The following is a 25,960-nucleotide window of genomic DNA, read 5'->3' on the forward strand; positions in this document are numbered from 1 at the left end:
GTATGATAGGTGAGGGGAGGAGCTATATAGCAGCTCTGCTGGGTAATTCTCTTGCAGTTTCCTGTTAGGAAGAGATATATTCCATAAGTAATGGATGACCCGTGGACTGACTACACTTAACAGGAGAAAACACGTTTTTTACAATAAACGTTTGAAAAAAATGTATAGTGATCATTTAGTGTATATAATCAATAGTTCAACTAATTGAAATATATAAAAGGGAACGCTCAAAAAGTGAAAATGTGTCAATCCTAAAAATGAATATCGCATGTGGAAAAAAATATATGAAGAAAACAAATATTTACAACACTGTGATGGTATTCAAGAGTGGGGTGAATAACTATTATAAATAATAACCTATAGTGATACCCAAAAAATAATGATATCAAAAACAGAAAGATTAAAATAAAAATTGATAAATTATATAAACAGTGATTACCAGATATAAATTTACATAAGTAAAGTCCTTAAGTTATAACCAGTTCAAGTTCATTTTCCAAAATAATGGTGGAAAATATCTTCTCACAATCGCTACAGCTGCTCCTTATGTACGAGTACTCGGCTCGATACAAACAAATCTAGAACAGGTAAGTGTGAAGGTAACAATGAAGCGACTCCTACTCACATTTACAGAACACCTATAGTAAGGTGATCGTACACGGGTTGGATCCTCAGAGCTGACCAGCGCACTCACAGATGGCAACCAGACTTCACTCAACACCGATCCTGATTTGCCTGATGAAACGGCCACTATACAAAGGCCAAGAAACAAGTTGCACATTGTTTTAAACTTTTAGACCTATTGCAAGTCATTTTATTAAAGGGACACTGAACCCAAATTTTTTTTCTTTCGTGATTCAGATAGAGCATGCAATTTTAAGCAACTTTCTAATTTACTCCTATTATCAATTTTTCTTCATTTTCTTGCTATCTTTATTTGAAAAAGAAGACTCCTATTATCAATTTTTCTTCATTTTCTTGCTATCTTTATTTGAAAAAGAAGACATCTAAGTTTTTGTTTTTTTCAGAACTCTGGACAGCACTTTTTTATTGGTGGATGAATTTATCCACCAATCAGCAAGAACAACCCAGGTTGTTCACCAAAAATGGGCCGGCATCTAAACTTACATTCTTGCATTTCAAATAAAGATACCAAGAGAATGAAGAAAATTTGATAATAGGAGTAAATTAGAAAGTTGCTTAAAATGGCATGCTCTATCTGAATCACGAAAGAAAAAAAAATTTGGTTCAGTGTCCCTTTAAAGTTTCATTTGCAACAAAATAAACTTAAGATTCCTCTGACGCCTAAACCATTGTGTTTCCTTGCGTGCCCTGGTCGCTTCGGCTAATCCTGAGAGGGTTTGATCAAAGTCCGGTGAGGTCCTGGTAGCTGATAGCATATGTGCTTGTCACTTCAGAGGATCAGTGGCGAGTGAGGTCTGGTTGCCATCTGTGAGCGTGCTGGTCAGCTCAGAGGATCCAGCCCGTGTACGATCACCTTACTGTAGGTGTTTAGTAAATGTGAGTAGGAGTCGCTTCATTGTTATCTTCACACTTTCCTGCATCGTTGATACGCTATTTTGTGCACTTTGTTTCTGTTTTTTCCAATATAGTGTATATACACTACATTATACACATATGCACTGTATACCCACAATAGCCCAGCTCAATCGTTCAAATGTATAAGACAATAATGTTGTTGTTTTTTTGTTTGCTTTTTAAATACCATTGATTTTGCAACCTCTAAATATATTTGTTATTCTCACAATATTACAAAATACTGCAATTTCAAAATTGTGTCTATTACTAACCCATATATTTCATCTTGATATTTTTAAAAACTAGTACAATGGATTGTGACACCCCTCCAGCACAAAGCTATGATGTACTTACAGAGAAAAATCTCATTTTGAATGAGAATAGTGTAAATTAAAATGACACTAGTGCAAATATTAAATACATTGTATGAAGGCCCTGCAACAATCAACACAGTGATTGCTTATTTCAGTGCACAAGGTCATTTACATATGTCCCAAATTAGCCATAGCCAATGGCTCTGGATTCCACCAAGCTTTTAAATGGGTGTATATCTGGACTGCTCTTGATTGCATAACCTTGTAAACTGACAGTATTAAGTGATTTAAAAAACAAAATTCAGTTCAGATGCAATACTGATTTGCAATACAGTGCTTAACTAATTATATATGCTATAAATATCTATACATCTATATACATATCTATCTATGTTAAATTTAAAGTCCCTTTAAGACACTTTGCTTGTTCTCAAACTTGTCTTGATAGTAACTGGATATTTCTCAGGCAGGGTGACACTATCTAATGTGTCGGAGCGCAAGGATAACATGCGTCTGGGAATGAGTTTAGTCACAAACCCCAAGGACAATAGTTTTGTGGTGAGGCAATCTTATCCCAATGTTAGCTTAATTTCCATTTACTTACTGTCCTTTACTTAAACTATTAATCTTATTCTTTATTTGGCTACTCTGCTTTTTATTCCATCACAGAATTTTCTCAAATTAGCTTTTTACGTATGTTTTCCTAAGTCTTTGCTGCTTTGTGATGCTTTACGTCTCCATCTGCTTTGCGCATTAAAACCACCACCTATACTGAAAATTTGAATACTGCAGTATACACTGTGTAAAAGCTATGTGAATAAGAGGCAGCTTCAGAAATCAACCACTCAGTAGGGGCTTGAATAGAGATATGAATGGGTGTTCCAGCAGGAACTTTAAATACAATGAAATCTTATCCATTTCTTGCCTAGGTACATTGTCTCTTTAATCTTTTTTATATCTGCAATTTTACTCTTTGTGACAATGCTTTCTCTTCCAGGCTTGCAGCCCTCTGTGGTCTCATGAGTGTGGAAGTTCTTATTATACAACGGGAATGTGCTCCAGAGTCAACTCCAACTTCCGCTTCTCCAGAATCGTGGCTCCCGCTTTGCAGAGTATGAGAAAAGTAGACCAGATCTAGCTTTCTCACCAACATCCACTGACAAAAGAATAGGATTGTTGTTATCTTTTGAAATCCACTTTCTTAACAGTAGAATCAAAATCCTAGTAGATTTTTAAATCCAAGATAAAAAAACCTGATATGTTTAGTCTAGTCACATGTATGTAGCTATTCATAAAAGGAATGGACCGCTCACATTATGGCTCCTTATTTTTATTTTTTTCAAAGGATAGTCTGATATTTTATATTTCCTGGTGAATGAAGCTGCTTATAGTTTGTTTACCTTTCCTATTTTTACTTACCCCTTCTAGGGTGTCCAACTTTCATGGATATTGTTATTGTGTTAGATGGTTCCAACAGCATCTACCCCTGGGCGGAGGTACAAAGTTTCCTTATAAGTATTCTGCAGAAATTCTACATCGCCCCTGGGCAGATACAGGTAATAATAAGAGTACTGAATATTTGCAAACACAAAAGAAGAGAGAGCGCAGCCACGACTCACGGTAAAAGTTTTTAATATATCCTTACTTTGCAAACAAACATATTGCACTTACAAACGTTTCAATAAAAACAGGCGTCTCTTGGTTTACTTTAATCGTCCGTTACTGTGGTATGGTTGATCTGTCCTTTTTCGCTGTATGCGTTCACTCTTTGGCGTCCCTCGAGTTACGCTCCTTCCAATTGCTTTTTTATTTGTAGCGGTGCTTTTTTGACTAACTTTTCTGTGCCGTCTACGCGTTTCTTCCGTCTTCTGCGGACTTTCTCAAGACTCTTTGGCAGTGTATGAAATGTTCGCGGGGATCCACGATTTAAAAGTCCGTTACTCCTCCCCTCTCCAATGACGTGGCCCAATTGGCTCTTTAGAAATTTCTACGCCCACTTGCACAGTTCATCGGGCAATTGTGTGAAAGAAAGGTAACAATGTTATTAACTACCTATTTCGTATATGTCATCTCCTTACATTTACCTCACGCATATGACGCGCTACAGTGTACCTTTTACATATAAGTTAAAAATAAACCATAAAACATATCAAGATAAATGGCATACGTATGAAACACTTCTACAACTTAATGTTCTACATTAGTGTCTACATTAAACCTATTTAAAACTATTTTAAACTATTAAAAACAGCAGCATGAAATTCCCTAATAATTTACCTATGTACCTATGTACCTATACTCAATGTTTGAATATTTAAAATCTAATGTATGTTTAAAATCTAATGTATAAACCCTAGCTCTCATATCGGTTCTACTTATGTGCAGCTTCTATTCTTGTAGTTTATGGTCTCACCTGTAAATGTGGGGGGATCTATGTAGGGAGAACAAAGAGAAAAATAAAAAGGAGGTGTTACGAACACATAAACAACATTGAGATGGGGTTAAAAACCCACAGTGTATCTGAACACTTTAGAACCCATCACAGACAAGATCCCACCAGTCTAAAGATTAGCATTTTAGAAATAGTTCCCATAGATTCGAATCCACATCAAAGATTAACTATATTAAGAAAGAAGGAAACGAAATGGATTCACATATTAGAAAGTCTGGCTCCAAAGGGGTTAAATATTGACTTGGATCTTCAAGCCTTTATGTTATAAGATAGATCAAGTAACCTTTTCAAGAATAGAAGCTGCACATAAGTAGAACCGATATGAGAGCTAGGGTTTATACATTAGATTTTAAACATACATTAGATTTTAAATATTCAAACATCGAGTATAGGTACATAGGTACATAGGTAAATTATTAGGGAATTTCATGCTGCTGTTTTTAATAGTTTAAAATAGTTTTAAATAGGTTTAATGTAGACACTAATGTAGAACATTAAGTTGTAGAAGTGTTTCATACGTATGCCATTTATCTTGATATGTTTTATGGTTTATTTTTAACTTATATGTAAAAGGTACACTGTAGCGCGTCATATGCGTGAGGTAAATGTAAGGAGATGACATATACGAAATAGGTAGTTAATAACATTGTTACCTTTCTTTCACACAATTGCCCGATGAACTGTGCAAGTGGGCGTAGAAATTTCTAAAGAGCCAATTGGGCCACGTCATTGGAGAGGGGAGGAGTAACGGACTTTTAAATCGTGGATCCCCGCGAACATTTCATACACTGCCAAAGAGTCTTGAGAAAGTCCGCAGAAGACGGAAGAAACGCGTAGACGGCACAGAAAAGTTAGTCAAAAAAGCACCGCTACAAATAAAAAAGCAATTGGAAGGAGCGTAACTCGAGGGACGCCAAAGAGTGAACGCATACAGCGAAAAAGGACAGATCAACCATACCACAGTAACGGACGATTAAAGTAAACCAAGAGACGCCTGTTTTTATTGAAACGTTTGTAAGTGCAATATGTTTGTTTGCGAAGTAAGGATATATTAAAAACTTTTACCGTGAGTCGTGGCTGCGCTCTCTCTTCTTTTGTGTTTGCAGTTCTTTTCCAGTCTGATACACTCCTTAGTGTTCAGTGAATCGAGCAGCAGCGCCACACTTACAAGACCACAGAGGAGAGGAGAACGAAGAGGAACAAAAAGAAGTTTCCGCAGATCGAAAAGAATTTTCTACCATACTCCCTGAGACATTAAGGTAACACAGACTTATATTACAAAACCCAACAATATACATACATAATTTTTATGTGGGGGTGTCTATCTCATTAAGTGTGATCAAGCATTTGCAGTAAAAGGCTATCGTTCAATAAAGATTATGTATTGAACTTTTAATAAAGATAGTGGCAATTGATATTGGTTTTTAATAAAATTTATTCAGGGTACTGTTAGCGCTGTTTTTTAGAAAGTGTGTTACTGAATATTTACTTATGTTCATTGAGATCTGTCCTCTCTAGAGTTACCTACCTCCCTTCCTTCACGGTCATTGCTGTACCTGAAATTTTCCATCAACCAACAGGTTGGAGTATTGCAATATGGAGAAGATGTGGTCCATGAATTTCATCTCAATAATTTTCGTTCTGTGAGTGAGGTGGTAGAGGCTGCAAAAGGTATTGAGCAGAGAGGAGGAACCGAAACACGTACTGCACTTGGCATTGAGAAAGCATGGTGAGGCAGCACGAGTTTGTGCATCTAAGGGCCCGATTCTCTAAAACTCTCTAGTTTGTCAAGATTCTAGAAGATGTATCATTAGTATAAGAGGCCCATCAGGGAGACAATTTTTACCTTAAGATCTGTGTATCTCATTAAGGGAAGTCCACCAATATTTTTTATGTGAAATAGAGACACTTATATATATATAGTGCTCAGTAAAATAAGCTGATGGTTTCTCTTCATGCCGGCAAGTTTTTGACAATTAGAAACTAAAAATGAGAGAGCATGAAAGACAGAGAGTGAGAGAACATGTTTTCTGTATATTATGTTTAAGGGACAGATTACACCTTAGTCATTTTAAAGACTTACCTTAGATTAAACTGCATATAGCCTCCTGCACCTATTCTATATCATGCAGCAGGAATGATAAAAAAGTTATTTTAAAATTAATATTGTTTCTGGTCACTTTGAAATAGACATGTGCACATCGGAAAAATTTGTTTCGGTTCATTCCGGACCGATTCAGATTTTTTTCTAATTTCGTTTCGGATCGATTCGGAAATTCGGAAGTTCGGCATGTGTTATGTTGATTCAGATGGTTCCAAGTTACACAAACGGAATTATTTCACTGTTCTATCTGACTAAATGTAATTGTTATACTGAATTGTGATTAGTCCATGGCCATTCGAATGCATTTGAATACATCCAAACTAATTTGGATTTATTTGTTACAAATGCATTCGGATTCGTTTAGCTTTGTTGCTATGGTAATTCGGAAATTCGAATCGATTCGAATCTCTGAATTTTGCAAATTCGTTCGAATTTAGATTTGGAACTAAACGAATCTCACATGTTTACTTTAAAATGGCTGCCAAAATCCGTCCACTGATATCACAATCAGGGCTGCATCTAGGCACTCTCCTGAATAGCATTGGCAGTCTATTGAATTCAACTATGCAGCACAGGTTGTGGTGTCATCAGTGGCTGGAGCTTGGGAGCCATTTCAAAGTGGCCAGAAATAATATTAATTTTAAAATAACTTTTTTACCATTCCTGCTACAGGATATAGAATAGATGCAGGAGAGCTTTGCACTTTGACGCAGTAACAAAATATACACTTAACTTGAGTTGTATTGTGAAGTTTATGTGGGGTTTCTGTAAGACTCGCACTTAGTTGAAGAAATGTTGTAAAGGGATTACGTACTATATTTGAATTAGTAGAAAGAAAGAGTAAGCCCTATTGTTCCTGATTTAATGCCACAGATTCTGTTTAGAGATATTACCCCAATGCAGCTTTGATATAACTTTTACCTCTCTGTGTGACAGAGAGAAATGCAATGCATTGGGTAAAGGGTTTCACAATTAATCAAAGATCTTTCTGGCATCCCTAGTCATAATCCTGAATACTAACTATAGTACTAACCCCAATATCTTAACTTAAATCAAGACTCTCACAGCATTCTCACACCTGGATGGCATTAGTTGCAAGATCTCAGCACACTTAACTTGACATGAAAAGACTGGGGTTGCCAAACACACAACTACAACATTGTGAATGGTTACCCTTACCAGGCATGAAAAATGTTTTAAAAAGTATCTCTTATATGATAAGTGTTCCACTCAATTTAACTGTGTTTCAATGTATGTGTCACATTGACTTATATTGACCTAGGTATAGTGTAGTCTTTTCATTGAGAATATTTGCGCCAGTTAGTCAGACATTGTAGCCTTTAAAAATGTTTTTTCAAGCTTTTAATACTCACAATAAAATAACAATGGAAATTAAAAAGCATCTCCGTTTTTAGTGAAACTCATAACCTGATGCATTATCTTGGTATCCATGTATTACGATGTCTTATTGTCTCTTTACAGCACAGAAGCTTTCCAGCATGGGGCGAGGAAGGGAGCTAAGAAGGTGATGATCGTTATTACTGATGGAGAGTCCCATGATAGCCCTGACCTGGAGAGAGTGATAGAGACTTGCGAGAAGGACAATATAACGCGCTATGCAGTGGCAGTGAGTAGTCTCCTAAACACTTATAAATATAAGTCTCTTAGGAAGAGAGAAACCTTGTATAATTAATTTGTAATCTAATTCTATACTTCAATATATTTAAGGGACAGTCAAGGTAAAAAAAAAAAAACTTTCATGATTCAGATAGGGCATGCAATTTTAAACAACTTTCCAATTTACTTTTATCACCAATTTTGCTTTGTTATCTTGGTATTCTTAGTTGAAAGCTAAACCTATAAGGTTCATATGCTATGAAGACAAAAAGGGACAGCGCAACTCGACTCAAGAAAGTATTTATTGCAATCCAAATGGACACACACATAAATACACACTTACAAGAAGTAAGGCAATAAAAAGCCCTCAGGATAATATCATAACAGTTCCAAATAAAACTCAGGACACTCCTGGTTCAAGAGTAGCGTCTTACAGCAGGCTGTTACTTCCGGCGTCTGTTTAAACCGCCCGGGCAATCGACACCTGCAAGCTGAACACGCCAAAGGAACTCCGCCTGACATCACTCTCTTTCACCTACGGATGCCCAACAGGATCAAAAAGACTCAACGCGTTTCGCCGGTTTACACACACCGGCTTTTTCAAGAGTAAATGATCCCAGCAAGAAAAGAGTCCCTTTTAAAGGTCCATATTAATCAGCAGTGGCGACTCTAGGAACAATATATAGGGGGGGCACATAAGATACCACAGTCAAAACTGGGGGGGCACTAATAATTTTCACCACTAAATCATTATAAAATGTAGTTGTATATATATATATATGTGTATATATATATATATATATATATAAATAAATTAGATTCTAAAAAAAAAGAGTAATGTGGTATGCAATGATACCTTTTAATTCTACTAACCTAATACTTAAAGGGCCCCTAAACCCAAAATCTTTCTTTCATGATTCAGATAGAGAATACAAATTTAAAAAACATTATAATTTACTTCTATTATTTATTTTGCTTCATTTTTTAGATATCCTTAGTTGAAGTAAAAAAGCAATGCACATGGGTGAGCCAATCACACGAGGCTTCTATGTGCAGCAACCAATCAGCAGCTACTGAGCATATCTAGATATCCTTTTCAGCAAAGAATATCAAGAGAATAAAACAAATGAGATAATAGAAGTAAATTAGAAAGATGTTTAAAATTGCATTCTCTTTCTAAATCATGAAAGAAAAAATGTGGGTTTCATGTCCCTTTTAAAAGACAAGCTTTCAAGAGTTTTCCTTTCTTCCTCAGGTATTGCTTCAGACCTGAGAAAGAGAGGAAAACTCTCAAAAGATTTTCTTTATAGTTTAAAGGAATTTCAGCAAACACCGGGGCTCTGTAAATAATTCCCTATATTAAATATGTCACTAATGAAGACCAATGAACAGACCTTGAGTGTTTGTTGGTGTGTGTGTGTTTGTGTGTGTGTAACTAATACTAAGTACCATGTACCAACTTTACACAGCCAGCCACTTCCTACTTCAAAATGAAAATTAGGCACACACACACACAAACGGGCACAAACACACAATCAGGCACATTCAGAGACACAGACAGGCACATTCAAAGACTTACTCAGACACATACACACTCAGGGACACACACTCAGACACACAAACAGCCAACCTTAGATTTAGATTCAACTTTGTCACTGTACAGTGTCAAGACAATGAAACATAGTTGGCCTCCGATCAGAAATGCAGTAGCGATTGATAAAATATACAATAGAATAGAAGATAAAACTCAGTGTAAATTCTAGCAGTCTTACATAATGCCATAATACATCTAATTCCTAAAAAATATAATCCCTCAATCACTAATAGAGCAAGACTTATTTAAAAAGACTTTGACAAACTAATAATACATATAGACATTACACAATAGTGCCACAAATACTATACAATACAACTATATAGCCTCTGGCATCCAATCCAAACTAAAACATCTATGCAATATACATCATGTGCAAATAAATTGCATCAATCCATAAATACAGTAGTGTAAGGGCTGTAGTGGCAGGGATAAGGGCTGTAGTGGCAGGGATAATAAGGGCTGTAGTGGCGGGGATAATAAGGGCTGTAGTAAGGAGATAGGAGCTGTATTGGGGTATAGGGGCTGTAGTGGGGGGTATAGGGGCTGTAGTGGGCTATAGAGGCTTTATGGGCTGTAGTAAGGGGATAGCAGCGGTATTGGGGGTATAGGGGCTGTAGTGGGCTATAGAGGCTTTATGGGCTGTAGTAAGGGGATAGAAGCTGTATTGGGGGTATAAGGGCTGTAGGGGGGATAGAGGCTGTAGTAAGGGGATAGGAGCTGTATCGGGGGTATAGGGGGTGTAGTGTATATAGTGTTTTTACACAGATGCATACATTTACAAATTACTTTGTAGTAATCCTCCTGACTAATTGGTAAGTGTATATAATCCCTGCACAAAAAATGCATATATTTATACACATACTTATATATATATATATATATATATATATATATATATATATATATATATATAATCTTCAAAGAAAAAAACCCTACATGATAGTATAGTATGACTGCTTAATGAAATGTAATATTTTGAAAAGATATTTGAGCACATAAACAACAAAATAAAAGAAGATTAATTGTAAGAATATATGGTACTTTTTTAGGACTGCATCAGATAAGCCTTACATGCACACAGCACTAAAAATGAATTACTGAAGCAGGCAGAAGAGTATGAAAGGCTGTTGCAAACCCAGGAAGCCAGCAGCAGAGTGCAGATAGAGCACACTCTCCAGACTCCTAGGGGGAAACTCCTCCCCCTGATTTCTTACTTAGTGCAAACACGGAGCAATGCATTAAAAAACTTTCAAATGACAAAAATCAGTTTTGGAAAGACATTTAGGCCAGAATGTCTAGAGTCTAGCTAGGTATTATTTAATTTTCACTGCACTGAGGTTTTTATTAGGCTGCTTGCTTTCTGTTACCTCGCTAAAGCAGATAGTAGAGTCTGTAAGGCATGGGCTGGCAGTGGCACAGGCACTACACCAGCAGGGAAGCCAGCAGCAGAGAGCAGATACAGAGTACACCCTGCTCGTGAGAAATTCCTCCCACTTGCCTCCTTCAAGTGTTGATAGTGACGCACCAATTGGATTTAGCACAAAATATATTGAATGTTACCTGACCTCTGCAGTTCCGTTGTCACTAAGGTCCTGAATCAAGGCTGCTATAGCTCTGCCTCCAATGGCTCATCCCCGCCCACATCTTTCTTTATAAAATCTGTCACCCGGTATAGACCATGATGATCATGTGCAAAAATTAAATACAAATGTTTAAACATCTGACAGCTGCGCAATCTTAGTGCCTTTTTTTACTAGTAGTGCTGTTGTTGCGGTGCTTATATGCAGCCTTAGACAACCACCTATTTTGCCTAACGCTAGGGCTGCCTCTGCTTACACCATGCACACACAGTCCTAGCTGTTGGGAGGGGCAATTGCCTGTTGCCCTCCCCCTGGATCCACCACTAGTCTACCTTATACCAGGGAGGGGGGAGTCCTGAACCCTGGTGGTCATGTGGGATATGTAGCTTGTCTGCCTGCAGACAGCTCTTTCTTTCCTGATTAGCAGCAAATGTTTCAGAGCATTGCCATGGTAATCCACGGCAATGCTCTGATTTAAAAGTTAACTGTTAGGGTGGCGGGCGCAACAGGCAGATGAAGGAGATTTCTTCAGGGGGGCAAAGAATATTCTTGGGGGGGCAATTGCCCCTCATGCCCCCCTGTAGCGACGCCTATGTTAATCAGGCAATTAGCGCCACTTGGAGAATCCTAAAAATTTAAAAACATTCACGGAACCTTCTTTCCTCGCAACAAACCTATCAATAGAACCATGATAAAATAACACACAAAATTGATCCTGCAAATGTAAATAGTTATATAATAGACATTAAAATAAAAAATATTCATACAATAAAATATACATACTTTATAAATAATACATATAAAAATGTAATATATAAAAATTAATATATGTTTAAAAGCATACTTCATAGCAAAAGAATAATATGGACATACACTAAGTAGCAACTCAAGTGAAACTTCAAATAAAATATTCAATTCAATACTTTAAAAAATATTACTATAAGGCTGAGAGGATGTCATTGGATATAAACCACCTGATCCTGAATAAATGAATTAGTTCATGAAGTGGATACACAAGATCTATAAACATAAGATTACCAACATTAGAATATAAAAAAAATAAAAAAAATACAAAATTTAAACATCAAAACTCAGCTTTTTAAAAAGAAAATATATATATACATACTATGCAAATGCCTGGAAGTCTAAATCAATATTGAGACCTAATGGGGCAAGGCTTTTTAGCCTATAGATCCATTCTGTCTCCTTCTGCCTTAATTTTAATAATCTGTTAGCAACTCCTGGAGGTATCCAGTCTATGATCTGAATATGTAGACCATCCACACTACTGCCATGACAATTACTAAAATGTACAGGCACACTATGTTTATCAAATTTGGTCCTAATGTTATAAAGGTGCTAACTAAACCTTTTACTAGTTTTCCTTTTGGTGCGCCCTATGTAAATCAGATTACATTTGCATGACAGTAAATAGACAGAATATACTGTCTGGCAATTGCATCTATATTGCATATTAAATTGTTCAGACCCATCAAAATTAAAAAAGGTGTCACCCCTTTTAACATGGGTGCACATTAAGCAATTTTGTTTATGACATTTGAAGGTACCCCTTGCAGCCGATAACCAATTACACAGCCCCCCACCCGTAGTATTTTTAGTACAATCTATCTTGTTACGTAACTTGCTAGGTGCTAGAAAGGATTTTAAATTCCTATTTTTTCTGAAGGTTATTTTAGGTTTGTTTCCAACTTCCTTCCCTAAAATAGGATCCAACTTTAGAATGTCCCAATGTTTATTGAGTATTTTAGTAACTATAGGGGCCCCCTCATTATATCTAGTTATAAATCTTGTTTCTCCAAAATTATTACTACTACCACTAATAGGATCAGACATATTTTCCAATTCCTTCTTACTTTTCAACAGGTCGATGCGGTTATATTGTAAAGCTTTATTTTTCGCAGTAGTTCCCTACTGTATCCCTTTCTTAAAAATTTCTGTTCTAAATAGCTCGCTTCTTCATTAAAATCAGATATATTAGTACAATTCCGCCTAATGCGGATGTATTGACTAGTAGGGATGTTGTCCTTCCAGCTTTTTAGATGGGCACTACCAGCATCAACAAAACTGTTCCTATCCACCATTTTCTTAAAGTTACGCACCATTATTTTATTACTATTACTATCTATCGAGAATTCAATATCCAAAAATTCTATTTTCCTATTAGAACTATTCCCACTGAATTTAAGGTTAAAATTGTTTTTATTAATATATTCACTGAACTCCAATAGAACTTCCTCAGTACCTCTCCAGAGTATGATCACATCGTCGATGTACCGAAAGTATTTCACAATATTTAACTTAAAGGGATTATTATTCCAAATATGGCACCTCTCAAAACGGTCCATAAACAAATTAGCGTAAGAGGGGGCAAAGGTTGTCCCCATTGCCGTCCCCCTTAACTGTAAATAATATTTTTCCCCAAATTCAAAATAATTATGGGTTAAAATAAAATTAATAGATTGTAAAATAAATTGTAGATGGATCTTGGGAATATTATAATTAGAAAAGGCCAACTCAACCGACCTTAGCCCTTGTTCATGGGGGATCATTGTATACAATGACGAAACGTCATAAGTGGCCCATCTGAGGTCTTCCTCCCAATCCAAGCCCTCGAAACGTCCAATCGTCTCTGCAGTGTCCTTCAAAAAAGCCTTAGTCCTTTTTACAAGGGGCTGAAGAAAATGATCAACATACTTCGAAAGATTATAACAAAGAGAACCAATGCCAGAGACGATTGGACGTCCCGGGGGCCTGGATAGACATTTATGGACTTTTGGGAGGTGATAAAACGTTGGAACCTTAGGGTCTACTATTTTGATAAAATTATATTCGTCTTAATTTCTTAGACTTTGAAGGCCGCCTCTAATCTAAATGCATTTTGATCGTTTTTCACCACTAGAGGGCATTAGTTCATGTGTTTCATATAGATAATATTGAGCTCATGCACGTGAATTTACCATGGAGACAGCTCTGATTGGCTAAACTGCAAGTCTGTCAAAAGAACTGAAATAAGGGGGCAGTCTGCTGAGGCTTAGATACAAGGTAATTACAGAGGTAAAATGTGTATAATTATAACTGTGTCGGTTATGCAAAACTGGGGAATTGGTAATTAAGGGATTATCTATCTTTTTAAAGAACAAAAATTCTGGTGTTGACTGTCCCTTTAAATGGACATCTCCAATAAAACAGTCCTTCATCAGTGCATAGGTCACCCAGATCTGTGCTGTTTTTGTAGGTACTGGGATATTATAACAGACGAGGGATTAATCCTGAAGCTTTCTTGAATGAGATCAAGTTTATTGCCAGTGATCCCGATGACAAACACTTCTTTAATGTGACAGATGAGGCTGCCTTGAAGGATATTGTGGATGCTCTTGGAGAAAGGATCTTCAGTCTAGAAGGAGGTATCTGCTTTCATTGTTCTAATAATTAAATGCACAGTGGTGTACATGTCGGTAAAATGTATCTTTTAAAAGTTACAATTGCGGTTGCATACCTCCCAACATTTTGTTCCTGTATCCCACTACCAGAGGCACTAGTTGCTCTGGGTAGGTAAGGGATGGCTTCAAGAAGATTAATTTGCATGATGTCCATTTGGGCCCCCTCCCATAACCTGTCATATCCAACCCTTAACACTGTACATACTGATGCTCTGACCACCTCTCTAATAAATGCTCCTCTCACAAAACACCTACAAGTCTTTAATCATCACACAGTTCTTGATGGCCTCTGGGAAATTATGGGATGTACAGAACTCTTAAAGAGCATTACAGGGAGGGAGCTGGGTACAGCCATGGACAGGGTTCAGTAAATCAGGAAGGGAAATAGGAACATGACAGAGCTCCCAAACCATAACAATTCTAGAAATGTGCAATATAGAGGGGGTCTTCATTTGAGATAAGTTATATGATGTGTACAACCTGCTATAGTCACACATTTGAAAACCATGCATGCACCAAATAAAGGTGATAACTTTAAATACACAGCTGAGTTTAAAAATTGGATTTTGTTGGATTTTTTGTTGCATGTTTTATCAAAACAGGGATATTTTTGAAATACAGTTTAAAATATACGGCTAGATTTAGAGTTTGGCGTTAGCCGTCAAAACCAGCGTTAGAGGCTCCTAACGCTGGTTTTGGGCAACCGCTGGTATTTAGAGTCGTGTAGGTAAAGGTCTAACGCTCACTTTGCAGCCACGACTTTTCCATACCGCAGATCCCCCTACGCCATTTGCGTATCCTATCTTTTCAATGGGATCTTTCTAACGCCGGTATTTAGAGTCTTGGCTGAAGTGAGCGTTAGAAATCTAACGACAAAACTCCAGCCGCAGAAAAAAGTCAGGAGTTAAGAGCTTTTTGGGCTAACGCCGGTTCATAAAGCTCTTAACTACTGTGCTCTAAAGTACACTAACACCCATAAACTACCTATGCACCCCTAAACCGAGGTCCCCCCACATCGCCGCCACTCTATTAAAAATGTTTAACCCCTAATCTGCCGACCGCACACCGCCGCCACCTATGTTATCCCTATGTACCCCTAATCTGCTGCCCCTAACACCACCGACCCCTATATTATATTTATTAACCCCTAATCTGCCCCCCACAACGTCGCCGCCAGCTACCTACAATTATTAACCCCTAATCTGCCGACCGGACCTCACCGCTACTATAATAAATGTATTAACCCCTAATCCGCCTCACTCCCGCCTCAATAACCCTATAATAAATAGTATTAACCCCTAATCTGCCCTCCCTAGCATCGCCGACAGCTAACTTCAAGTATTAACCCCTAATCTGCCGACCGGACCTCACCGCTACTCTAATAAATGTATTAACCCCTAAAGCTAAGTCTAACCCTAACCCTAACACCCCCCTAAGTTAAATATAATTTAAATCTAACGAAATAAATTAACTCTTATTAAATAAATTATTCCTATTTAAAGTTAAATACTTACCTGTAAAATAAACCCTAATATAGCTACAATATAACAAATAATTATATTGTAGCTATTTTAGGATTAATATTTATTTTACAGGCAACTTTGTATTTATTTTAACCAGGTACAATAGCTATTAAATAGTTATTTACTATTTAATAGCTACCTAGTTAAAATAATTACAAAATTACCTGTAAAATAAATCCTAACCTAAGTTACAATTAAACCTAACACTACACTATCAATAAATTAATTAAATAAAATACCTACAATTATCTACAATTAAACCTAACACTACACTATCAATAAATTAATTAAATACAATACCTACAAATAAATGCAATTAAATTAACTAACTAAAGTACAAAAAATAAAAAAGAACTAAGTTACAAAAAATAAAAAAATATTTACAAACATTAGAAAAATATTACAACAATTTTAAACTAATTACACCTACTCTAAGCCCCCTAATAAAATAACAAAGCCCCCCAAAATAAAAAAATGCCCTACCCTAAGAGGAGATCCGGAGCGGCAGAAGTGATCCTCCAAGGGGCGCTGAAGAAGTCTTCCATCCGATGAAGTGATCCTCCAAGCAGCGCTGAAGAAGTCTTCCATCCGGGCAATGTCATCTTCCAAGCGGGGTCTTCAATCTTCTTTCTTCAGGATCCGTCTTGCAGACCTCCGACGCAGAACATCCTGCTGGCCTGACGGACTACCGACGAATGAAGGCTCCTTTAAGGGACGTCATCCAAGATGGCGTCCCTCGAATTCCGATTGGCTGATAGTATTCTATCAGCCAATCGGAATTAAGTTAGGAAAATTCTGATTGGCTGATGGAATCAGCCAATCAGATTCAAGTTCAATCCGATTGGCTTATCCAATCAGCCAATCAGATTGAGCTTGCATTCTATTGGCTGATCCATCAGCCAATCAGAATTTTCCTACCTTAATTCTGATTGGCTGATAGAATCCTATCAGCCAATCGGAATTCGAGGGACGCCATCTTGGATGACGTCCCTTAAAGGAGCCTTCATTCGTTGGTAGTCCGTCGGGCCAGCAGGATGTTCCGCGTCGGAGGTCTGCAAGATGGATCCTGAAGAAAGAAGATTGAAGACCCCGCTTGGAAGATGACATCGCCCGGATGGAAGACTTCTTCAGCGCCGCTTGGAGGATCACTTCATCGGATGGAAGACTTCTTCAGCGCCGCTTGGAGGATCACTTTCTTTCGGATGGAAAACTTCTTCAGCGCCCCTTGGAGGATCACTTCTGCCGCTCCGGATCTCCTCTTCAGTTCCATCGGTGGCTCGGCTGAGTGAAGACGACTCAAGGTAGGATGATCTTCAGGGGGGTAGTGTTAGGTTTTTTTAAGGGGGGTTTGGGTTAGATTAGGGGTATGTGGGTGGTGGGTTTTAATGTTGGGGGGGTTGTATTTTTCTTTTACAGGCAAAAGAGCAGTTTTCTTTGGGGCATGCCCCACAAAAGGTCCTTTTAAGGGCTGGTAAGGTAAAAGAGCTTTGAACTTTTTTAATTTACAATAGGGTAGGGCATTTTTTTATTTTGGGGGCTTTGTTATTTTATTAGGTGGCTTAGATTAGGTGTAATTATCTTAAAATTGTTGTAATATTTTTTAAATGTTTGTAACTTATTTTTTTTATTTTTTGTAACTTAGCTTTTTTTATTTTTTGTACTTTAGTTAGTTTATGTAATTGTATTTAATTGTAGTTATTTGTAGTTAATTTATTTAATTAATTTAATGATAGTGTAGTGTTAGGTTTAATTGTAACTTAGGTTAGGATTTATTTTACAGGTAATTTTGTATTTCTTTTAGCTAGGTAGTTATTAAAAAGTTAATAACTATTTAATAACTATTCTAACTAGCTAAAATAAATACAAAGTTACCTGTAAAATAAATATAAATCCTAAAATAGCTACAATGTAATTATTAATTATATTTTAGCTATCTTAGGGTTTATTTTACAGGTAAGTATTTAGTTTTAAATAGGAATAATTTATTAAAGTATAGTGTAGTGTTAGGTGTAATTGTAACTTAGGTTAGTTTTTATTTTACAGGTAAATTTCTCTTTATTTTAGCTAGGTAACTATTAAATAGTTAATAACTATTTAATAGCTATTGTACCTGGTTAAAATAAATACAAAGTTGCCTGTAAAATAAATATTAATCCTAAAATAGCTACAATATAATTATAATTTATATTGTAGCTATATTAGGGTTTATTTTACAGGTAAGTATTTAGCTTTAAATAGGAATAATTTATTTAATAAGAGTTAATTTATTTAGTTAGATTTAAATTATATTTAACTTAGGGGGGTGTTAGTGTTAAGGTTAGACTTAGCTTTAGGGGTTAATAACTTTATTATAGTAGCGGCGAGGTCCGGTCGGCAGATTAGGGGTTAATACTTGAAGTTAGGTGTCGGCGATATTAGGGAGGGCAGATTAGGGGTTAATACTATTTATTATAGGGTTATTGAGGCGGGAGTGAGGCGGATTAGGGGTTAATACATTTATTATAGTAGCGGTGAGGTCCGGTCGGCAGATTAGGGGTTAATAATTGTAGGTAGGTGGAGGTGACGTTGGGGGTGGCAGATTAGGGGTTAATAAATATAATATAGAGGTCGGCGGTGTTAGGGGCAGCAGATTAGGGGTACATAGGGATAATGTAGGTTGCGGCAGTGTACGGAGCGGCAGATTTGGGGTTAAAAAAATATGCAGGTGTCAGCGATAGCGGGGGCAGCAGATTAGGGGTTAATAAGTGTAAGGTTAGGGGTGTTTAGACTCGGGGTTCATGTTAGGGTGTTAGGTGCAGACTTAGGAAGTGTTTCCCCATAGAAAACAATGGGGCTGCGTTAGGAGCTGAACGCTGCTTTTTTGCAGGTGTTAGGTTTTTTTTCAGCTCAAAATGCCCCATTGTTTTCTATGGGGGAATCGTGCACAAGCACGTTTTTGAAGCTGGCCGCGTCCATAAGCACCGCTGGTATTTAGAGTTGCAGTGGCGGTAAATATGCTATACGCTCCCTTTTTGGAGCCTAATGCAGCCCTTCTGTGAACTCTAAATACCAGCGGTATTTAAAAGGTGCGGGAGAAAAAAAGCATGCGTAGCTAATGCACCCCTTTGGCCGCAGAACTCTAAATCTAGCCGATAGTTTTTTAAAAAATGGCTCTTCCTTTGCTCAGTGTGGAATCTACCTTCTAAGCCAATTATGCACAAATATTTTTTTGCCAGTTTCAAAACATTTTTCAATAAATATTTTTAAATGGTTTATTTAAAGAAAGATCTAAGAGGGACATTTATTTGCAAGTTGCATCACATCCAGTTTTTCAGCACAATCTTAAAATTGCTGATATATACTATGTAAATTGCTGATATATACTATGTAAATTGCTGATATATACTATATATAAGGGAAGTGCACTTGGCAGTTTCTTTAGGTACCGAATGCGGAAGAAGGCAGACGCTTGCGGCATTCGGCTCTTTTCAGAGCGTTTATTTTTTTATATGAAAGTATGACACATTAAGATCTGGATTTGCGAAGATCTTAGTGTGTTACACTTTCACCAGAAGAAATCCGGCTCTGAAAATTGCTGAATGCTGCGAGCAGCCGCCTTCTTCCATATTCGACAGCTAACAAAACTGCAGAATGCACATCCCTAATCCATATAGACTTTAATATCTTTATTAAACCCAATGGCCTAGATTACAAGTGGAGCGCTATTGATTGTGCAGGGTGCGCTAATCTTATCTTGATCCATTTGTAATCTAGGTTAATATGTCCCGATAATTTGTTCATCTACTCAATAACTGTTCCTTAAAGAGACATTATGCACTAGATTTTAAAATAACATTGTGCTGATTTTCAGACTCCTAACCAAACCCCAAAGTTTTAGATATATACTGATGTATACAGACTTCAGACAGCATCTGTTTGTATAATGGATCTTTTCATAAGCAGGGGAGGGGGGATGTTCTGCTATCAGCCCCTTTCAGTGGATGTCCCAGGCTTATCTCATTAGCAGTGTTAAAGTCGGAGCTTCTAAGTAAGTTTTTAAAAATGTTTTGCACTGGATTTTTATATCAGCATCTGTGCATATTATGCTTTATAGTAGACTCTATGACATGCAGTTAAATGTAAATTGGTGTATACTGCCCATTTAACCACCAGCTAATTAATCCCACAGCATAGCACTGATGACTTTATAAACCAATCATCACACAGTGCATTCTTTACAATTAAATTAAAACAACAAAGTGCTGTGCAACATACTGATTTATTTATAAGTGAATATTACAAGTGGTGTTATTAATTGCAGGAACTAACAAGAATGAGACTTCATTTGGTTTGGAGATGTCCCAGGCCGGCTTCTCATCACATGTGGTTGAGGTGAGTAACATGGCAGATATTTTAAATTTACATTTTGCTATAGCCTTGATATTTAGAACCAAACACATGCTGCAAATATATTTTTCTCGCAGAAATTGTAAGTGCTCAACAAGAAAGAAAATGTTATGATAAATTAAAACTTAAGGGCCCATTTAGCAAACCCATATTTTTTATGCAGTGTAAGCTTATTTAATTTGTAGAACCACTTTTTTCAAAATCCAAGAAAAATTATGGAATGATCAACGAAAATAAGTAATTCCAACTTTTGTAGCCATTGCTTATCACTAATTATTATTATTATTATTCTTTGTTTATGAAGCGCCAACATATTCCGCAGCGCTGTCCATGGGTACACTTCATTTAAATAAAACAATGATATAAGACTTGTGGGAGACAGGACAAAATTTACAAACACATACAGGAGGGATTGAGGGCCCTATTCCCGTGGCAACTTACAATCTAGAAGGGTAGGAGGTTGAGAAACAGGAGGTGAGGACTGCAAGATTGAGAAAGATGTTAATGCAGAGTTAGATGAGAGAAATGTTAGGTAAGTGAAATTAATTAATTATTGAGTTGGGTGGTAGGCTTCCCTAAACAGAAAAGTCTTCAGGGAACATTTAAAGGAAGAAAGATTAGGGCAAAGCCTGACAGCACGAGGGAGAGTGTTCCAGAGGGTAGGTGCTGCACGACAGAAGTCCTGCAGTCTAGCATGAGAAGAGGTGATAGTCGCGGATGCAAGGAGCAGGTCATGGTTAGATCTTAGTGGGCGGGCTGGAGTATACTTGTGTTTTAGAGAGTATAGGTAGAGGGGAGCGGCATTGGTGAATGCTTTGTATGTAAGGGTAACAATTTTGAATTTAATTCTGCTGTGAATGGGGAGCCAATGAAGGGACTCGCAGAGAGGTGCAGCAGATACAGAGCGACGGAAAAGGTGGATCAGCCTGGCAGAGGCATTTAGGATGGATTGAAGGGGGGAGAGGTGGGAAAGAGGAAGGCCAGTAAGTAGGTTATTGCAGTAGTCAAGTCGGGAAATAACAAGGGAGTGGATTATTTGCTTTGTGGTATTAGCGTTAAGAAAAGGGTGAATCTTGGAAATATTGTGTAGATGGTTGTGGCAGGATGTAGAAAGCGATTGGATATGGGGTTGAAGGATAGATTTGAGTCAAGTGATTAGAATCTTTTGTCTAACTCATGTATCTTCCATGTAAGCTTCTACCCCTCACGTGGCAATGAGCAACACCTACACAATTAAGGAGGTACAAAATTAGCTATGCCCCTACCTCACATTAACCAAAATACAGAAAAAAAGTTACTTATACACAAACGCACACACACACATACATATACACTCACAACTAGTTATCAAAACTTGTGAGGCCCCCAAAAATTTTCAGGGCCCCCTAGGGGGTCCCAACCCGGGGTTTAAGAATCACTGTCTTAAAGGTTCATTAAACACTGTGGAATGAAATCATCAACAAATGCATAATAAAAAGTTAATGCAGTAGCAAATAAACTGAACTTTAAATAAGCAGAAGACCTACAGCAAGAGAGCAAAGTAAAGACAGAACAACCCTCCCGTCCTGTACTATAATTATGAGTAGTGGGAGAGAGAGAGAGAGAGAGAGAGAGAGAGAGAGAGAGAGAGACAGCCAGTACTGCATTTTGGCAAACTTCTTCCAATTCATATCTCTTACTGTGTGACGTCTCATGTCAATATTCAGTTTAGTGTTTGCATTAATTTTCTCTATGTGCACAAACTATATGCAGCTCTGGTTGTCTTTCATCTGTTGGTTGTGTCATTCTTAAAGGGATGCTGAACCCAAATTTTTTCTTTCATGGTTCAGATAGAAGATGCCATTTTAAGCAACTTTCTAATTTACTCCTATTATCAATTTTTCTTTGTTCTCTTGCTATCTTTATTTGAAAAGAAGGCATCTAAGCTAAGAAGCCAGACAATTTTTGGTTCAGACCCTGGACAGCACTTCTTTATTGGCGGGTGAATTTATCCACCAATTAGCAAGAACAACCCAGGTTGTTCACCAAAAATGGGTCGGCTTGTAAACTTACATTCTTGCTTTTCAAATAAAGATACCAAGAGAATGAAGAAGATTTGATAATAGGAGAGTAAATTAGAAAGTTGCTTAAAATTGCATGCTCTATCTGAATCAGGAAATAAAAAAATTGGGTACAGTGTCCCTTTAAATCCTCTAGGAAATATAAGACAATAATGAAGTTATCTGATTTGGTGACTGAAATTTTGCAGAGACTGAGCAGCTTTCAATAGACAGCAGACTTGAAGAATAATCCGTAGATAAAGCAGAGGTCAAAACTAGAGGTACAGAACAGGTGTCAAAGTGAAAGGGCAAATCAAATAGCGTAAATAAAGGTACTGTTCCAAAATACAAAAGCCAGAAGCTCAGCCCATAGGACATATAACTGAGCAGGAGAATAAAACAGATAGCATCGTCCAGAAACTTTGCCAAGGTAATTATCAGAAAGTCACGCCAGGGACATAATTGCTTTGGTCTTCATGGGAAAATAACCAAGCACTGAATGGAAGTCTGAAATATCTCTTTAACGCCTCCCATCCAGGCTTGGTGCCAAAAGCAAGTTTAAAAGACCTTTATTGTTTCATGCAGGGTCCATAATACAAACAACGTTTCAAACCAGCAATTGGTTCTTAGTCATAACTAAGGTTTCCTGACATCAGCTATTGTTTACTGTAATTAAGTTTAAGTGATAAGCGTTCACATTGTTTAATCAGACTGCCAGGTGTCAAGAAGCACTCCCTTGTTTTCTTGTGTTTAATTGTTTATTTGGTTAAGTAATGCAATTCTATTGTATCCTGTAAAAGGGCGTCTTCCCTCTATCTAATGTACTATCTTCTTCCAACCCCCCATCTGGTCTCCTAGGGAGTGTCAACCAGGTGGGAGACCTGCATAAATACTGGGCATATAGCCCTCAATAAAACACATTCTGTTTTACCCTCAAGATGGAGCTTGGTCCCGTGTTTGGGGGGAATTAACTGGGTTCGTGTGTTGCTGATCCCGTATTCAGGGCATCTTTCCCCTGGTATTAACCCTTGATATCCGGGTTATACCATAACAGTAATGTCCTAATAGAATTGTATTTTACTTCAGGGGGTTGTATTTGACAACAGGCGCAAACGTCTCATTTATTCTTGGGTAAATCTTTTTGCCACTAGCCTGGTTTTGTAACACAGCACATTTCCATATGCATTCAGTTACTGCTTAAATGCCAACATGCAACCTATAAATCTTTTGCCTGTATATAAGTTAGTGAGAAAATATGTATCAATTTTCAGCAGGGTTTTCATTTCCTTGTTGGCTGCCTCTTAAAAGATGTTCACGTTCCAACCTTGCAAGGTACAGCAGATGCCAAGCTGGCGCTCTTTCAACAGGCAGTTTTTACTGGCTATAGTACAAGCAGCTCTCCTGAATGAGTTTGTACTTCTCTTTAGGCCAAAATCTTGTGAACTAGCATGATCACCTTCTCTTATTGACACTTGCCATTCCCTTTGTTTGTGCTGTAGATTATGTAGTCATTCTGTCCATTCTCATAGCCAATACTGATGTCTGCCTCCCTGCTATACAGGGAGTGCAGAATTATTAGGCAAGTTGTATTTTTGAGGATTAATTTTATTATTGAACAACAACCATGTTCTCAATGAACCCAAAAAACTCCTTAATATCAAAGCTGAATATTTTTGGAAGTAGTTTTTAGTTTGTTTTTAGTTTTAGCTATTTTAGGGGGATATCTGTGTGTGCAGGTGACTATTACTGTGCATAATTATTAGGCAACTTAACAAAAAACAAATATATACCCATTTCAATTATTTTTTTTTACCAGTGAAACCAATATAACATCTCAACATTCACAAATATACATTTCTGACATTCAAAAACAAAACAAAAACAAATCAGTGACCAATATAGCCACCTTTCTTTGCAAGGACACTCAAAAGCCTGCCATCCATGGATTCTGTCAGTGTTTTGATCTGTTCACCATCAACATTGCGTGCAGCAGCAACCACAGCCTCCCAGACACTGTTCAGAGAGGTGTACTGTTTTCCCTCCTTGTAAATCTCACATTTGATGATGGACCACAGGTTCTCAATGGGGTTTAGATCAGGTGAACAAGGAGGCCATGTCATTAGATTTTCTTCTTTTATACCCTTTCTTGCCAGCCACGCTGTGGAGTACTTGGACGCGTGTGATGGAGCATTGTCCTGCATGAAAATCATGTTTTTCTTGAAGGATGCAGACTTCTTCCTGTACCACTGCTTGAAGAAGGTGTCTTCCAGAAACTGGCAGTAGGACTGGGAGTTGAGCTTGACTCCATCCTCAACCCGAAAATGCCCCACAAGCTCATCCTTGATGATACCAGCCCAAACCAGTACTCCACCTCCACCTTGCTGGCGTCTGAGTCGGACTGGAGCTCTCTGCCCTTTACCAATCCAGCCACGGGCCCATCCATCTGGCCCACCAAGACTCACTCTCATTTCATCAGTCCATAAAACCTTAGAAAAATCAGTCTTGAGATATTTCTTGGCCCAGTCTTGACGTTTCAGCTTGTGTGTCTTGTTCAGTGGTGGTCGTCTTTCAGCCTTTCTTACCTTGGCCATGTCTCTGAGTATTGCACACCTTGTGCTTTTGGGCACTCCAGTGATGTTGCAGCTCTGAAATATGGCCAAACTGGTGGCAAGTGGCATCTTGGCAGCTGCACGCTTGACTTTTCTCAGTTCATGGGCAGTTATTTTGCGCCTTGGTTTTTCCACACGCTTCTTGCGACCCTGTTGACTATTTTGAATGAAACGCTTGATTGTTCGATGATCACGCTTCAGAAGCTTTGCAATTTTAAGAGTGCTGCATCCCTCTGCAAGATATCTCACTATTTTTTACTTTTCTGAGCCTGTCAAGTCCTTCTTTTGACCCATTTTGCAAAAGGAAAGGAAGTTGCCTAATAATTATGCACACCTGATATAGGGTGTTGATGTCATTAGACCACACCCCTTCTCATTACAGAGATGCACATCACCTAATATGCTTAATTGGTAGTAGGCTTTCGAGCCTATACAGCTTGGAGTAAGACAACATGCATAAAGAGGATGATGTGGTCAAAATACTCATTTGCCTAATAATTCTGCACTCCCTGTAGGGTTGCCACCTGTTTGGGAATGACCCAGACTGTTCGGGTTTCCATTTGTGTGTCCGGGTTTGAAGCTGAGTCAGGTTTGGATATGCAAATGTCCGTGTTTTGTGGGAAACAGCCACAGCCAAAAAGGTGACATTGTGCATTTGCAACAATCTGCACATGCCTACAGTTATTTCTCTCTTGCGTGTGTGTCTTTGTGTGGGAGTGTGTCTGAGTGTGTGTGTAAG

At 37.7% G+C, this 25,960-nt stretch overlaps 1 protein-coding gene across 3 annotated transcripts in view; it reads left to right on the top strand.

The window, feature by feature from the left end:
* ITGA11 (integrin subunit alpha 11) overlaps positions 1 to 25,960 on the top strand; it is a 245,237-nt gene that overhangs the window by 59,619 nt on the left and 159,658 nt on the right. For 2 of the 3 annotated variants that reach the window (XM_053718501.1, XM_053718502.1), the window contains exons 4-10: positions 2,320 to 2,411; positions 2,851 to 2,965; positions 3,282 to 3,409; positions 5,886 to 6,034; positions 7,892 to 8,036; positions 14,460 to 14,628; positions 20,488 to 20,558. In XM_053718501.1, the coding sequence (XP_053574476.1) occupies positions 2,320 to 2,411; positions 2,851 to 2,965; positions 3,282 to 3,409; positions 5,886 to 6,034; positions 7,892 to 8,036; positions 14,460 to 14,628; positions 20,488 to 20,558 (869 nt within the window). The remainder of the gene's footprint in view (positions 1 to 2,319; positions 2,412 to 2,850; positions 2,966 to 3,281; positions 3,410 to 5,885; positions 6,035 to 7,891; positions 8,037 to 14,459; positions 14,629 to 20,487; positions 20,559 to 25,960) is intronic. The other variant, XM_053718503.1, reaches the window with a different exon arrangement.

This window comes from Bombina bombina, chromosome 6, assembly GCF_027579735.1.
Source record: "Bombina bombina isolate aBomBom1 chromosome 6, aBomBom1.pri, whole genome shotgun sequence".
Lineage (NCBI taxonomy): Eukaryota > Metazoa > Chordata > Amphibia > Anura > Bombinatoridae > Bombina > Bombina bombina.